The 14727-nt window shown below is 39.8% G+C and overlaps 1 protein-coding gene across 1 annotated transcript in view; it reads left to right on the top strand.

Moving 5' to 3' along the window:
- The first annotated feature begins 6084 nt into the window (after positions 1-6084).
- Nt5c (5' nucleotidase C) overlaps positions 6085-14727 on the top strand; it is a 31970-nt gene continuing 23327 nt past the window's right edge. The window contains exons 1-3 of the mRNA XM_045745964.2: positions 6085-6304; positions 8230-8405; positions 10984-11205. Coding sequence (XP_045601920.1) covers positions 6142-6304; positions 8230-8405; positions 10984-11205 — 561 coding nt within the window. The 5' untranslated portion in view covers positions 6085-6141. The remainder of the gene's footprint in view (positions 6305-8229; positions 8406-10983; positions 11206-14727) is intronic.

Below are 14727 nucleotides of genomic sequence, written 5' to 3'. Positions count from 1 at the left end.
TACAGTATTATGAAGAGTTACAGTGTGTAAGTCAAGCTTAGGTACACAGTACTGTGTTAATACCTTGGTATATATGAGGGGTTACCGAGTGCAAGTCGAGCTTAGGTACACAGAATTGGATAATTGAATTAGCCCAGGTCTACATAAAGAAAGATCAAGCTTAGGTGCACAGCACTGTGTGGCTACCTTAATCTATCTCTCGGGTTATAGAGTGTAGATCAAGAGCTAGCTGGGTTCACCTAGGTTCACCTCGCTGTATATAGTTTCTATACATGGGATGGGAGTCGAGTCTACCAGCCTGCAGTAGCTAACCTCAGGTAGACTACGAGGAGATGCTGTGCTATCCGTCAGTGGACGGAGAAGCTACAAAGCTCCGGGTAGCTAATGTTATTTGATCTAAAATCAATAATAATTTTACATTCACAAATATATTGTCGTAGAGTGTGACGTAGCTCTTCTACGCAGTTTACACGCTCAATGATTAGACACTAACGTAAACCATTGGTTATTTACCAGCATTCTGAGACAAAAAAGCTGTTGTCTCAGTATTTGCATTTACCTGTTGCAGATATGAGTCGCTAATAAGGAAGTAGATTTGATTTTATCGTTTGTGTTTTGCCAGAGAACACGTGTAAAGTATTCTTCCTTATCAGCCTCTAGCAAGTCAAGCCTGAAGTCAATATCTTGCAGTTGTCTTTGCTGCAGTAATAACCGCCGAGAAGGGATAAATTTAGTTCTATGAGCGTGTGACAATGTTGCCAGATTGGTTTGCTTGCTGAAGACCCCTACAACTGCTGCCTCAGAGAGATAATAATTTATTGTTTATCAATATATCAGGTGTATTTGAGTTGTGTATTATAGTAATTCTAGTCATACTAAAAGCTTCTATACGATGCAGTTGAAGCTGTGTCAAGTGCGTTATGTATACATATGACCTTATTGGGGTGCGTTAACCCTTGTTGCAATATTCCTGGAATATAGTAATTGTATCTAAACCTTGCGTGCAGAGTTTAAATCTAAACTCTGAAGTGCAAATAATCTAGCCAGTGGATTTTTTCGGGTTCAACAGTGGCATTCCTTATGGCTTCGCCTCAAACCCTGTGCAAACTCTCCCTTATGGTCAGGCTAGTGACTGGCAGGTTGAGAGGGGCAAGAGAAGCGCCTTATATAGTGTAAGGATCGAACCAGGACGCTGGTTCCATCCTCGTTCTGCTCCAATGATTTTTCGTATACATATATCACGGTATTGTGATTCCCTCGTATATTAATTAGGAAGTTCAAAGCGTATGTTGCTACCTAAGAGTGGATAGGCATCGTTATAGCGGTGTGCCGCAAGGCTCTGTACTGGGCCCACTAGTGGTGTGCCACAGGGCTCTGTACTGGGCCCACTAGGGGTGTGCCGCAGGGCTCTGTACTAGGCCCACTAGTGGTGTGCCACAGGGCTTTGTACTGGGCCCACTAGGGGTGTGCCGCAAGGCTCTGTACTGGGCCCACTAGTGGTGTGCCACAGGGCTCTGTACTGGGCCCACTAGGGGTGTGCCGCAGGGCTCTGTACTAGGCCCACTAGCGGTGTGCCGCAAGGCTCTGTACTGGGCCCACTAGTGGTGTGCTGCAGGGCTCTGTACTAGGCCCACATAGCGGTGTGCCGCAGGGCTCTGTACTGGGCCCACTAGCGGTGTGCCGCAGGGCTCACTTTTTAATAATATACATCAACGACCTTGATACTGAAGTGACCAGTAATATCGGTACGTTTGTGACCGACACGAAGATAGGCGTGTAGGGAACACAACAGGAGACTGTTGAACTACATGGAGAGCTATATAAATGTCAGTCCCGACCGGAAAAAATTACAATAACAATTTAACGCTGAAAATTGCAAATTACTTGACCTAAGGAAAGAGAGCGATGGCATATACCACGTCAATAATAGTCACGGGCAGATGAAATTGTGAGACAGACTCGGGAGTCATGTTTAGCAGCGACCCTATGTAGACAACAATACATCAATGGCGGAAATACAGCAAATATAATGCTGGTATTTATAATAATAATCATAACAGTAGCATGAGTATAAGTCCTTCAGTTGGTAAGGCTCCACTTGGCTAATCTGTGTTGTCCGGGTGGACGTAATACAGAAAGGACCCTCTAGATAAAATACAAAGAAAAAAAGAGACAAGTCTGATATCTGGTATCGGTGGACCTTTCCCGTGAGGACAGATTGAAGTGTGTTAATCTGTACTCGCAAGACAGTTCAGTGACAAGGTGTGGGTATGATCCAGGTCTTCAAGTGGGTTAGGGACATAATCAAGATGGATATACACATGCTTCTTAAACTATCATAACAAGTCAGAACCTACAACAATGGGTGCAAGCAGGAGAAATTTCGTTAAAGGAGGAGCATTCGGAAGTAGTGGTTTGAAACTTATGCTGTTCATAAGTGAAATGGTCTGCTAGTTAGCATTATTGAGAGAAACGGGTCAACATATTCCAAGAATAGATTGGAGGCATATAAGTGAGAGGGTTGATTAAAATTGAACCTGACTAGTATAAGCCAACAGGCTGCGGTGGTGATCGTTAAATCTTGCTTTGTGTTGGGCTTAAGAAATAAAACTTCTATTGACTCGAGAGGGTTATTGATGCCGCTACGATAGCAGCCCTCAGAGGGCTAGTCTGTCAGGCAGTGTCACTCATCCTGAGTAAGCATACCACCATAGCAGCATATACAGCACTCCCAGTAAGAAGAACACCCGCTGGGTTGTTCATTCAGACCTTTAAAAGAAGTGGTCTGGATCAATATCCTCCAAATTGTTCGGTTCGATGATATCAGCCTTGTCATGTCTGGTTTGAAGTGTTAGCCCCTCAACTGTTCCTGGTATGAGAGTCGACTTAGTTCTAGGATGGTTTTTGTCGCCCAGTGTTGAACTTTCCCCAAAGTAGATAAGTCCTTCTGAAGATGACTCCTTTCTTGAATACAATAGTCCAAATAAGGGCGCACCAAAGATTTATACAGTTAAATTGTAGATAAATAATATAGATAGATAAATGATGAATAGAACCCCCTTCTTCACTTTGAAGTCAGAGGTTCATCTGACTATATTCACAGGCTGCCTGTCCCCGACAAAATGAATTTATATAGGCCGGAGGGAGTCCAGCAGTGGTTATGGGAGACATCTCCCGTCACGCAGGGTGCAGCCCCACCTCCACAGATCTCCAGTATCAGCTCTTGATACTGGTAATGGCTCAAAAGGGCCACCACTTACGGGCTATTCATGCCCGTGCCACCTTTTGGGTGACTTAATCTTCATCAATCAATCAATCAGCAGTGGTTCCTCGTGAAACAGTCGCACAGGGATAAAAGTCACGTCGTACACAAGACGATTCGCCAGCAAATTTTGAAACCTACTTAACCTAGCTCAACCCAACCTAACCTAATCTAACCCAAACTAGCCTAACCCAAATGAGCCCAATACATCTTAACCTAAGCTAATACAACCTAACATAACTATATATTGTCTTTGAACAAACAGAAAACGAGCATACCCCGTCGCACAGGGAGACTTGAGCTTTGGGGAGGAGGGCACAAAGGTTATTTCACTCGGCAGGAGTAACGGGGAGGGAGGGGGGAGTGTCGTTTCGAACACAAGACGATTCGACGAAGCTCGTTTTCTGTTTGAGAAAAAACGACAACCCGCGACTTGTCGAAGGACTCCCATTTGCCTACATGATCTTTTCCAATTAGATTTTAAAATGTAACAGTTTTGGCATTTACGGCTTCGGCAGGTAGGCAGTTCCATGGGTTAATAACCCTGTAGGTGAAAAAACATATTGTAACGAATGGGACACCAATGTTATGTACTCCCACAAACCCAATGTACCTTCTTGTACATTGGTTCTTAGCTCCCATCTCACAGGATGGTTAGTCATACGTTTAATCACGGGAGAAAATATACCTGCTTCAATTCCTAAAACAAATCAACTCTGGCTGAACAACAACTTCACGATTTTCACAAGAGTCGTTGTTGTTGTTTAAGATTCAGCTACTGGGAACAAAAAGTTCCAAGTAGTACGGGCTATGGTGAGCCCGTAGCGGACTTACCTGGCACAGGAGTGGTGCTGTGTAGACTGACACAAGAGTCATGGAATCATGCACTGAATCACAGACACATTATATTATAATTACTCTTACAAGTTTCTACAAGACTCCTTTCAAACATTGTCTTTTCTTTTTTAACAAGCTTAGGTATGCACAGCAATGTGCTGCTACGATATTCTGTATGAAGGACCACACAGTGTAGATCAATGTTACGGACCCGAATCCAGCGTCCGAGCCTGGAGCAGTGACGATCGCGCCATCTGTGGGTCAGCTCCCGAAACCCCCTCCAAATGGACGACGACACCTGGTGAAAACGAGGTGTACTGGCCACAAGGGCCAGTTTCCAGTCCTGTTCAGCTCACAACACAGCCGCTGCTGACCCCTGGTGAGGTGGTGCTCAGACAACAACGCCATCTATGGAGTGGATACGTCGGGCGTTTGTGTCTGAGCCTGTAAGTGAGGTGCTTTTGTGTGTCCCTGTTACTGATGACGTGTCTGATTACAGAGTCGACCTGGGACTGCTGTAATGGAAGTTGGATCAGTCTACCCAAGGCAGCCGTCTCGTCACCAAGTGTTTGCTGCAGCAGCTGTGAGTCGCCCCCCGGATGAACACTGTGGTGTTACCCTGCCTGTGAAGCGGCAGTTGAAGGATTGTCGTACCCGGGACTGACTGGTGGAGACGCTTAACCACTGGGGTGTTGTGGAAAGGAGAGTGATCTGTGGTATCACACGAGGCTCCTGACTTTGGCGCGACCCTAGTATCGCTCGTGGAGTGGCCTAACCAGCGTCGTTGATTCGGAACCTGCCAGCTATCTGCTGGACTTGTGGTTGACGGCCTCCACGACGGTGCCCCCAGTGGAACTGTGTTTTGGCTGGCCTGTGGCCGGGATAGACTCCTTCTCGAAGGATTCGTCGTGAGGCCACGAGAGCACCAAGAGCTTGGCACCGTGAACGTCCAGGGTCTTCGGAGGAAGACTACCTCGTGTATTATAGTGTTTATATCCCCCCGTGTAATCGTTTATATCTTATTTATTGGTGACGGTGATAATTATTATATTAAGTTTTGACTTTATTTCCCTTCCCCTTTAATTTACTTGCGTTACGGATCACATCCCTTGAAAGCCACTACTGGCTTGGGGCCGGATACCCTTCCTCTAACATCAGAGTAAGAACCCAGTTGCGACCCGAGAGGGCCGTAACAATCAAAAACCAGCTACAAACACATCATAAGACAAAAACATTGCAATGAGACTATTCTCATTACTTCTCGAGACTATTCCCGTCTGGGAAGACGGGACACCACGAGCGTAGCTCTCATCCTGTAACTACACTTAGGTAATTACATTGCCCAACTTATTGACTCAGATGAATTTATTTTAACCCTCAGACATGAAGAGGCATTCTTGAGACATCTCAAGAAACACAAAAGTACAAGATCAAATACAAATACACAAAAGCCACAAGTTATCCCTAACAAGAATATAAAATAATCTAAATTAATTGTACAGTACTCAGATTAACACAGCTTATATATACCGCTGGGCCTCGAAACTGACACATGATGCAATGCCTTGTCGCAATTTCTGGCCATGTAAATATTTATATAAATATAGAAATAAAATGATATTTTGTATCAGGTCTATTCAGTTTGGTTGGAGTTTTCGGTATGCAGCAGTGTATTGCTGTGGTTAGTCTGCTCGTAGGCACTCCAAGGATTATTATACTATTAACCTCTACCATGCTGGATACAAAAAAAATGACAAGTAAACCGCGGGTGCCTCCCGGTATTCAGGACTTGCGGTAGTAAAACTTAAGCCTGAGGTAAACCACCCAGAATGCTTAATTTCCAATTTATTTATTTTACAGAATAGCTTAAAATAACATTTTAAATTATTTTTTTTGAAGATAGGTGAATAATTAATTAATTTTATGAAAATGCTGTATTTTTTATGGAGAAAATATTAGTTGAACATTTTCCTGAAAACAATAAAGGAACAACAGGTGTCGGGGGTGGCCAGCTGAGGACAGACGACGGGAGGTTGGCAACGATGTCGTCCCTTCACTGTATTCACAGGCTTTTCTTGGCTCCAGTACGGCCAAGACCATTGTTGGAGGTAGTTCGACTCGCTGTGATGGGCACCTCACAGAAGCGAGAATACTCTCCGGAATTCCTCCAGAAGTGTTATGACGATCACCGGGCGTTGTGGCAGAGTAAGTCTGACCCACAACTTTGTGCCCTCGGGAATTCTTCAAGGAAATCCTGTTTTCTCGCACTTTTCTGTCGTTTTTTTAATGTATGCGTCTCATCTCTTAATGCGTGGGAGCAAGGTGGATATAATTTTTCGTTTATAAGTCGCTGTTTTTCTCGAAAAGGAGACTTGGTCTACAGTTTAAGGAAATATATTCAGTGGAACGAGAAATACCATTATCTCCGATTTTGTGGGTGTATCTGTGATGCTTCTTATAGATGTGGAGGATTGATCTAAGGATTAATACAGTGTGGCTGACTAAAATATCTTTGCTAGTTATATACCAGTTAATATGGTATGATTATTTCCTTTGAACTGTCGCAATAAATTTTTTACGTTACTGTGAAATGTCATCCAGTGATAAAACAGTCTGTCACTGTCATTGATTTATTGTGGTCATATAATTTGTGATAGTTTTTTCATTCGGTTTCATCATTTAATTTAATTGACTGTTGATCTTGTTTCATATTTTTACTAAAATTTTGCTGTATGGAGCCAAGCACATACATGGTGTATATGGTAATTTATAGTTTTAACTACTTTTAACATTTTTCATGTGATTACAAAGCTAATTGAAAACTTTATAAACCTAAAATTTACCTAATCCTATTGGCTTATTATTACTTAGAAATAAAATGAAATGAATTGTCTAATGTCTAATGGCATTTTTTAAATGGCATTCACATGGCATTTAAAAGCACAGTGACATAAGGATATAAAGTTACTGTATACTCGTATACTCCAGTTTAAAATTCGCCTAGAAAATATCCTCAGGACTAATGAAGACCTTTGACATGCCACAAGCTTCCTGTCCCAGTTGAGGCCACTGGAGATAGAGGCCCTCGAGTAAATTCAAGTAATACAGTTTCACTGTACATAGTCCAGCCACTTTGACTGGACGGTAGAGCGATGGTCTCGCTTCATGCAGGTCGGCATTCAATCCCCGACTGTCCAAGTGGTTGGGTTTTTTTAAGCAAAGCAACAAACTTTAAGCTAAGTTTGTTGCTTAAAGAGAGTTCCACTGAAGAAGACTTCTGTGTCTACTTCCACACATCTAATTGCAAATATTAATTTTGTTCCTACAAATTTGCTTTAATGTTGGCAAAAAATAAACTATACAGTACAGTATATATATTGTTACGTTAAGTATGGTACAATGGTTATATCCAGCTTATGGTCTGCTTACGTAGCATAAACAAACAAAACGCAGCATTTAAACTTAAGTGTGAATATGGGGAAACAGTAGTAAACAAGCCAAAGTTAAAACAAGTTAATTTAATAAAACAAAACAAAAGTTACTTTAACAACTGCAATACAACTGTCGTTGTAAACGTAATATAGAAGACAAAATTAAATAAAAGCATAAATACTAATTTCAACTTCAATGACCCAGACACTGAAATTCACAGAGTATGATATGCCTATTACTACAATATATATTACCTAACACAACTCTTATTGAACTGCCGTGGCAATTCACAAAGACCATAGGTGTTTCTCCAGACGAGCGTCTGAGTTGACTCGACTAGCTCGCCCTTACCCTGACGTCGATTAGCTTTACCCCCTGGTGGGTGTGATGGCAAACTACCATCTCAATGATTACACAATGAGTCAGCACAAGGGCTGGTATAGGAACGCCATACACAAACGAAGGTACTGTAGTGTTACACAGTGTGATTCATTTTTATTACACCATACATAGGGAAAATTTACATTAATTACTGAATGGATGCCGAGTTATCGATAACTGCTTAGGAGAAGCTGATACCTGAATAATGAGAGGAAATTGACAATATATACACCGGTATATATACTGTACATATAACCCTCATCTTATATTAATTATTAAGTATTTGTTTTACTGCTGATGCCTTCTTTTTCTTCCAGGTAAAAAGCCTCCAGAGAATGTCAACCCCAGAGGTGTATTTGCAAGCAATGAACTTGATCTTCGAGAAATTAAAGTGTATGGCTTTGACTATGACTATACTTTAGCAAATTATGAACAAGCAGTTGAACACCTAATATACGATCTTGGGAAAAACGTATTGATATCTAAATACAGGGTGAGTACGTGCCTCATAATAGCTGATGTAAATAAAATTGATGATTTGCTGATATCGGTTATATTGTAATTCCCATTATTGACAACAGGAAGTCCGTGTATACAGTACACTTTACTGTGTATACAGTATACTTTAGGTTTGTATCAAGGTTTTCCCTAGATTAAACTACAGTACTGTACTGACCTTCTCCAGGATGCAGCCCCTCGGCAGTTGCCTAACTCCCGTGTGCCTATTTACTGCTTTGTGAACACAGACATTTAGTGAAAGGAAATGTACCCATCCATTTCTGTCCCACCCGGGGATCAAACCTGGGGCCCCTTGATTGAGAATCAAGAATGTAGCCACTATTCCATTGCCTAATCAGATCAATAAAATTTTTATAAATTGATGAAGCGCTGCAGTCATATGCTTAAAAAATTATTTGTCAGTAGGATTGGGACTTTACTCTTTAAAAATTTATTTTCTTCTAGATAATGTATGTTTGAAACATAATACCTCTCATATGATTCTCAATGGCACAGGTTTCTTTCGTGTTTATTTTATATAGTTTTTTGTGGGGATTTTTAATAGTCTGTCCTAAACAGTCTATCATTCATCTTGATGTAGGTTGACAGAGTTTAAATTCCCTCTTAAAATCAGTGTGCTTAGATCCAGGGGCCAGCTTGATGAGCTTCATTTCTGACATGGTACCTGTGAAGTTCTATGACCTCTACCATATGACAGTCGTACCAATCCACTTATTTTTTACAGGAATCAATGAATTGTCCAGTGTTCCGAACTTCAGTACTGTATTCTTATTTTGGCAATCACTTTAAATCTGTCATGGCTTGAGTAATGAGCGAGTACCTGATAGACTTAAATATAACTTCTTGTGATATTGTTCTGCATCTTGCCGAGTGGCTGATGCTTCGCACCTCGACCAATCACATGGTGCCTCTCATTAGCTATGATAAATCCTGTGACATGATAACTGAAACGGACAAGGAATCCTTGGAAGTGTCATCTTCTTTCAGCCAAAAAATAATTTCCTTTAAGTTAAAATGCACTGATAAAACCCTCTCTGAAACCAAGGCAAATTTAACCCTGAAGGTATGCAAAATAGTATGGGTTGACATAATTAAAAAAGGTAGAATTAAGCAATAAAGATACATAGCTTCATGGAAATGGTAAACCACCTATAATAGTACCGAGAAATATTGTATTATACAGGCATACCTCAGTTTAAGAGTTTAATTGGTTCCTGGAGACGCCTCGTATTCCGAAAACTCGCATTTCGAAGCTAATTTCCCCATAAGAAATAAAGGGAAATGAATTAATCCGTTCCTGACTACCCCAAAAACCCCACATCAAACTAAATTTTTATACCTAATTCGTCTAAATAAACCTACAAAACTATGTTCCAGTTATTACTTACCTTGCTGTTAAATGCTGTAGGCGTATGGAAGATGGTGAGGAGGGGGGAGGAGGAGAGGAGTTACTGTTTGGAAGGGGAGTCCCCTTCCATTATCACATCAGGCAGTGAAGACCTTTCTGGTGTGCTCTCCCTGGGACGTTTTATCTGAGTGCCACTAGGTCCTGGTTGAGGCTCACTGCTCGATTTCCTCACCACAAATCTGTCCAAACCCTGGCTTTCTCACAAATAATGGCCTCCGAAACACTGTCACCCCTTAACTCTTTGTCGTGTATCCAAATTAATAACAACTTTTCCACTTCAAGTATTTGTGGTCTTTGTTTCGTTATTGTTCTGACTCCTTTTGCCACTTTAGCACTCATAATCTCATTTTTCTTCTTAAGTATAGTGCATATTGTTGATGTGGCTTTGTTGTACTGCCTACAAAGTCCAACAACACGTGTACCGTTCTCATGCTTCCGAATGATCTCTTGTTTCTCCTCTATTGTCATCCTCACATGGGCTTTCTGGCCTTTATCCTTACCACTGGCTTTCTTGGGACCCATGGTGAGATATATAATAACAAATTGTATAGTCAAATCGCCAAAAATCCAACAAAACACTGAAAATCCGCGAGAAGAATTGATGTGTGGTAGTCACTGGGCGCGAGACAATGGTAAACTGAGGGGCGGAGGGGTGGAGGGGCGACGATCGCCGAACCACCACGCGCTAGGTCGGCCTGTACGCGTATCAACAAACTCGTGTCCCAAGATAACCCTCGCCTTCCGAGACATATTTTTCGAGGAAATCCTGCTCGTCTTCCGAAAAACTCGCATACAGGGACACTCGCATTTCCGAGGTACCACTGTATAGTGGTAGGTGGTAGTGCTGGTTCTTACTGATGTATTCAGTTGTAGAGATAAGTGTGAAGCGACATGTCACTTTGAATACTGTATTGTTAATATTTTTTTTTTTTTTTAATACACACCCATCTGACTTTCCAATCTTCTGGCAAATAAATGGTTCCTTAGTTCATGAGTGCTCATGAAAGTTGGGAAAACGAGTAATAATAATGATCATCAGTGTCATGATGTTATCCATCCTTATCAATTCTTTGTAGATAGGATTAAACATAAGAATAAAAGCAGAAAAGTAGTTTGAATATACAGTATTGTATTTATTTTCCAGTATCCTGAGGAAATAAAGAACCTGAAGTACAATCATGACTTCGCCGTTCGAGGTCTTCACTACGATATCAAACACGGTCTCTTGATGAAATTGGACCAATTTCAGCAACTGCAATTTGGATCCATATATCGAGGTTTAAGCCACCTCACCCAAGAAGAAGTCTTGGAAATTTATGGCAGCCGATCCCTGTCACTACATTATATAGAGGGACATTTGAGAGGGGTGAGTGTGTTACTAATACTGTACTTCACATTTGATATCTTTATTATTATTTTTTTTTTTTTATTTTTTTTTTTTAAGTTTTCCTTAGCATATTTATAAGCCTTATTAAGTTATTATGTGACCTCAAAAATTCGGACCTCATTATGCAAGACTCCTTAAGGGATTTTATCAGAACAATTGTTCGAAGTTCAGAATGGTGACCCCAAACTTTCAACAATCTCAAAGTATCTTGTGAGATAATCCAAACTGAACTGGTATTATTAATACCCCCATTACCCTGTCATTTTTTTTCAGGAATGTTAAAAATAATTTTTGCTTCTAGTAACAAATTCAGCACTGTATCACACACAAAAAGTTCAGTTTTTATTGTATTGTGATTGAATTGTACTAAAAATGACACAATACAATTACTGTGTTAGTGAATGTGATTTACCTTTTCTGTGGCTGGTCCAGTCCTACTAACAGCGTGGACCTGTCTTGGCAATATGCATTTCTCTCTCCTGCTGGTGCAATTAATTTCTTGTTACTCAATGGATTTTCATCCATTTTTCCTCGTTTTGTTTTATTTGCGAGTAGAAAAGTGTCTGCTAGTAAGATTAGGCTGACTTAACCTAGTAGGAGGAAGTTTTATCCTAACGTGGATCAAAATAATTGCTGGATCATTGCTCGAGTTAGAAGTTTGGCTGCGGAATGTGGTTTTGGTACTTTCACTGTATCCGAAATGAAGTAGGAAATATTTGAGCATTTATCACCTGGGCAATGCATAGTGGCTCATAATCTAATTAGTTAGATCAAGCAGTTCACAAGAACAAAGGTGCTCTACTAAAGGGTAAGTGCAGAATTTTGTATTATATATTACTATGTATTTTTACATAGAAAATACATGTTTATGCAGTACGTATATTGAATGTCTAAACATACAAATATATGTATTTAATTTTTTTTTCAAGAAATCCCTTAGCAAATTTTATGGGAATATTGTACAGCAATACCAGTGATTTTTCAAAGTCTAATATTTGTGAAAATATTTAAGTATTTGGAACTACATACAATCTGATCTGAAATTTGTATGGTCATATTGTACCTAAGTCAACATTTTAATTAGAATAAAGTAAAATACATAGGAAAGAGGTACCTACAATATTGTAAAATAATTGAAAATTAGACGTTCTGTCTTAAGACCCCATCGTGCATTGTGTAGCTATAGCCACCTAACACAAGGTGGACTCATTTGCTGTGAATAGTTGAGCGGATCAAAAAATAAAAGTTTCATTTAGGACTGATTGACTGAAGCTGTGAGCCTCTGATTGTATTTATTAACAATTCAGTGATACAATGCATTTGCCACCATAACTTTATTAACTGAGGCTTATTGTCTTGCAAAATTACCCAAGGTAGCCCAAGGAATTAAAAGCAGGAATCTGAAGTAAAATTTACTGAATTACACCATATAAATGATATTCATTATCTTCGCATTTTATCTTTTGGGCTAAATATCATCATACATGCAATCAATTGCTTTACCATACTGAATATTTACTCAGCTATATAGATGGTGTTTTGACAGCTGTTTTGTTTATGGCCGGGTGTATTGTTCTTGCCCTCCACACACCAGCCTGAGGCACTGGCAATTATTAAATTGAGCATTCATTGTCAGGTGCTGAGAAAGGGTGTTCCATTATATTTCAACTGGGTCACCTCTGGAGCATGCAGTAACTATACAATTAAGACATGACAAGAACTTCATTTGGAGCTCAATGCTGTATAGTGTTGCTGTTGTGAATAGCCTACATATCCAGTGGAAATGTAAGCTGCTTCTGTGGTTTTTCCCATTTTGTGTCAGTGGATTTCTGGCCAATGGGGAAGGGTCCATGGGAGCTAGATGCAAACCAAAAGGTAGAACCTTGAAGCAATAAGCCTGATGCCTCACCATAAAACCTTATCAGTCTATGAACCTGGCATGGATAGGGACCATTTAATTGAACCCAAATTAATGAGTAGTCATTTAGTTTCTTGGCAAGATCTAAATCAAGACTGTATTTGAAAAAAATATTTGCTGTTCTATAAAAGATAGAATACCAGGTTTCCTTTCCTGGTATTTAAATATAGACCTATGCAGTACTTTACTAGATAATTGTCAGATCTTTAGTTGTTAGACATTATCCACATTTCTGAGCAGTAATTTTGATTAGTCAGGTAGTGTATTCAATTTTAAGAAATATTCCTAAGCATCTCACAACCATTCATTCTACAGCACTAGCTTTTGACTCGTATTGCAATGCTTGATTATTTTTATCAATGTAATTAATTGTTCAAACAGGGTTCGAATTAAGTAATTATAAGGGGATGGTTTATTTCACTCATTATTTCATGTGATACCTTTCAAGTTTACATATGCTACCTATTAATTCTTCACTGCAGATACTTCTGGTCCTACAGCTTAGGTTCAGGTAATTCATTCACTTACATACTTGAAATTCTTGGTTGTTCTCTCTCTCTCTAGCCAGAAGTATTTGCTCTACTTGCATGATCATTTGCTTAATAAAGCGTGCTCTTTGAACAATATCTTCATGTGTGTGTTTTTGCTTTTATATGAAACCTACCCTCTAATACAGTCTCTGTTGAATTTGCTGCTTATGTATTTGATTCTCAACAAATGGAACTACAGTACAGCATATTTTCATTTCTAATGTCTAGACCAGCATTTCTAAACCAGGAGTTGGGGGTTCCCTGGAACCCCAAGGTAATTAGGGGTTCCACAAGAGATGGTGATAGGCTTATTCTAATCATGTGTGAATATAATTTTGAGTAAGGTAATTTTTATGTTTATTCTTTCTCATTTAAACAGTATCAAAAGCAAAGACAGAAAGTCTCTTTTCAGTTGATGGTGAAATCTGTGTGTTTAGCTAAAGTATGACCTGAAATTATTACTAGTGTACAAAGGTTGAGAAATGCTGGTCTAAACTAAAGAGTGTGTCAATGATAGAGACCATATGAACAAGTATGCGATCGTATTTGAAATTACAAATCGCCAATAGCATGGTTCGATGGATGATTTGCATGGAACTCAGTCATTTGATTAACTCTGTTGTCCACCAGTAATTGGTTGGAAGACTGCCTTGTTCTTGGTTAGAGGTACCTCACTAAGCCTGATAGGCTTTCTGTTCCTGACAATGGAAAATCAAAATAATTGTGAAAATGTTAAGTTTAGTATTAGTAAATTATGACTGATGTTAACAAAATACTGTGTGTTGATACAGCCTGTTCTCGTAATTTAACAAGAGTCAAATTCGAAGTAATTTTACTTAACCAAAAGCATTCGAACTTGGGTAACTTGTCTAACCTATCGAGGATGTTTGTTTGTCCGAGGAAGCGTCAGTGTTGTAGTACAGTACAGTACTTCTAGCTTCAATAAAACAATCATTTTGATTATGGTAAAAAATTATGGTGCCACAAGTGAGGACAAGTGGGCTGGTGAGATTCAAAGGGTTTTAATGAAGTAATTATAGGAACATAAGACTG

The sequence above is a fragment of the Procambarus clarkii genome, chromosome 39 (genome assembly GCF_040958095.1).
Source record: "Procambarus clarkii isolate CNS0578487 chromosome 39, FALCON_Pclarkii_2.0, whole genome shotgun sequence".
NCBI classification, from domain to species: Eukaryota; Metazoa; Arthropoda; class Malacostraca; order Decapoda; family Cambaridae; genus Procambarus; species Procambarus clarkii.
Note: the sequence above shows the minus strand (reverse complement) of the source record. Positions and strands in the feature narration are given on the sequence as shown.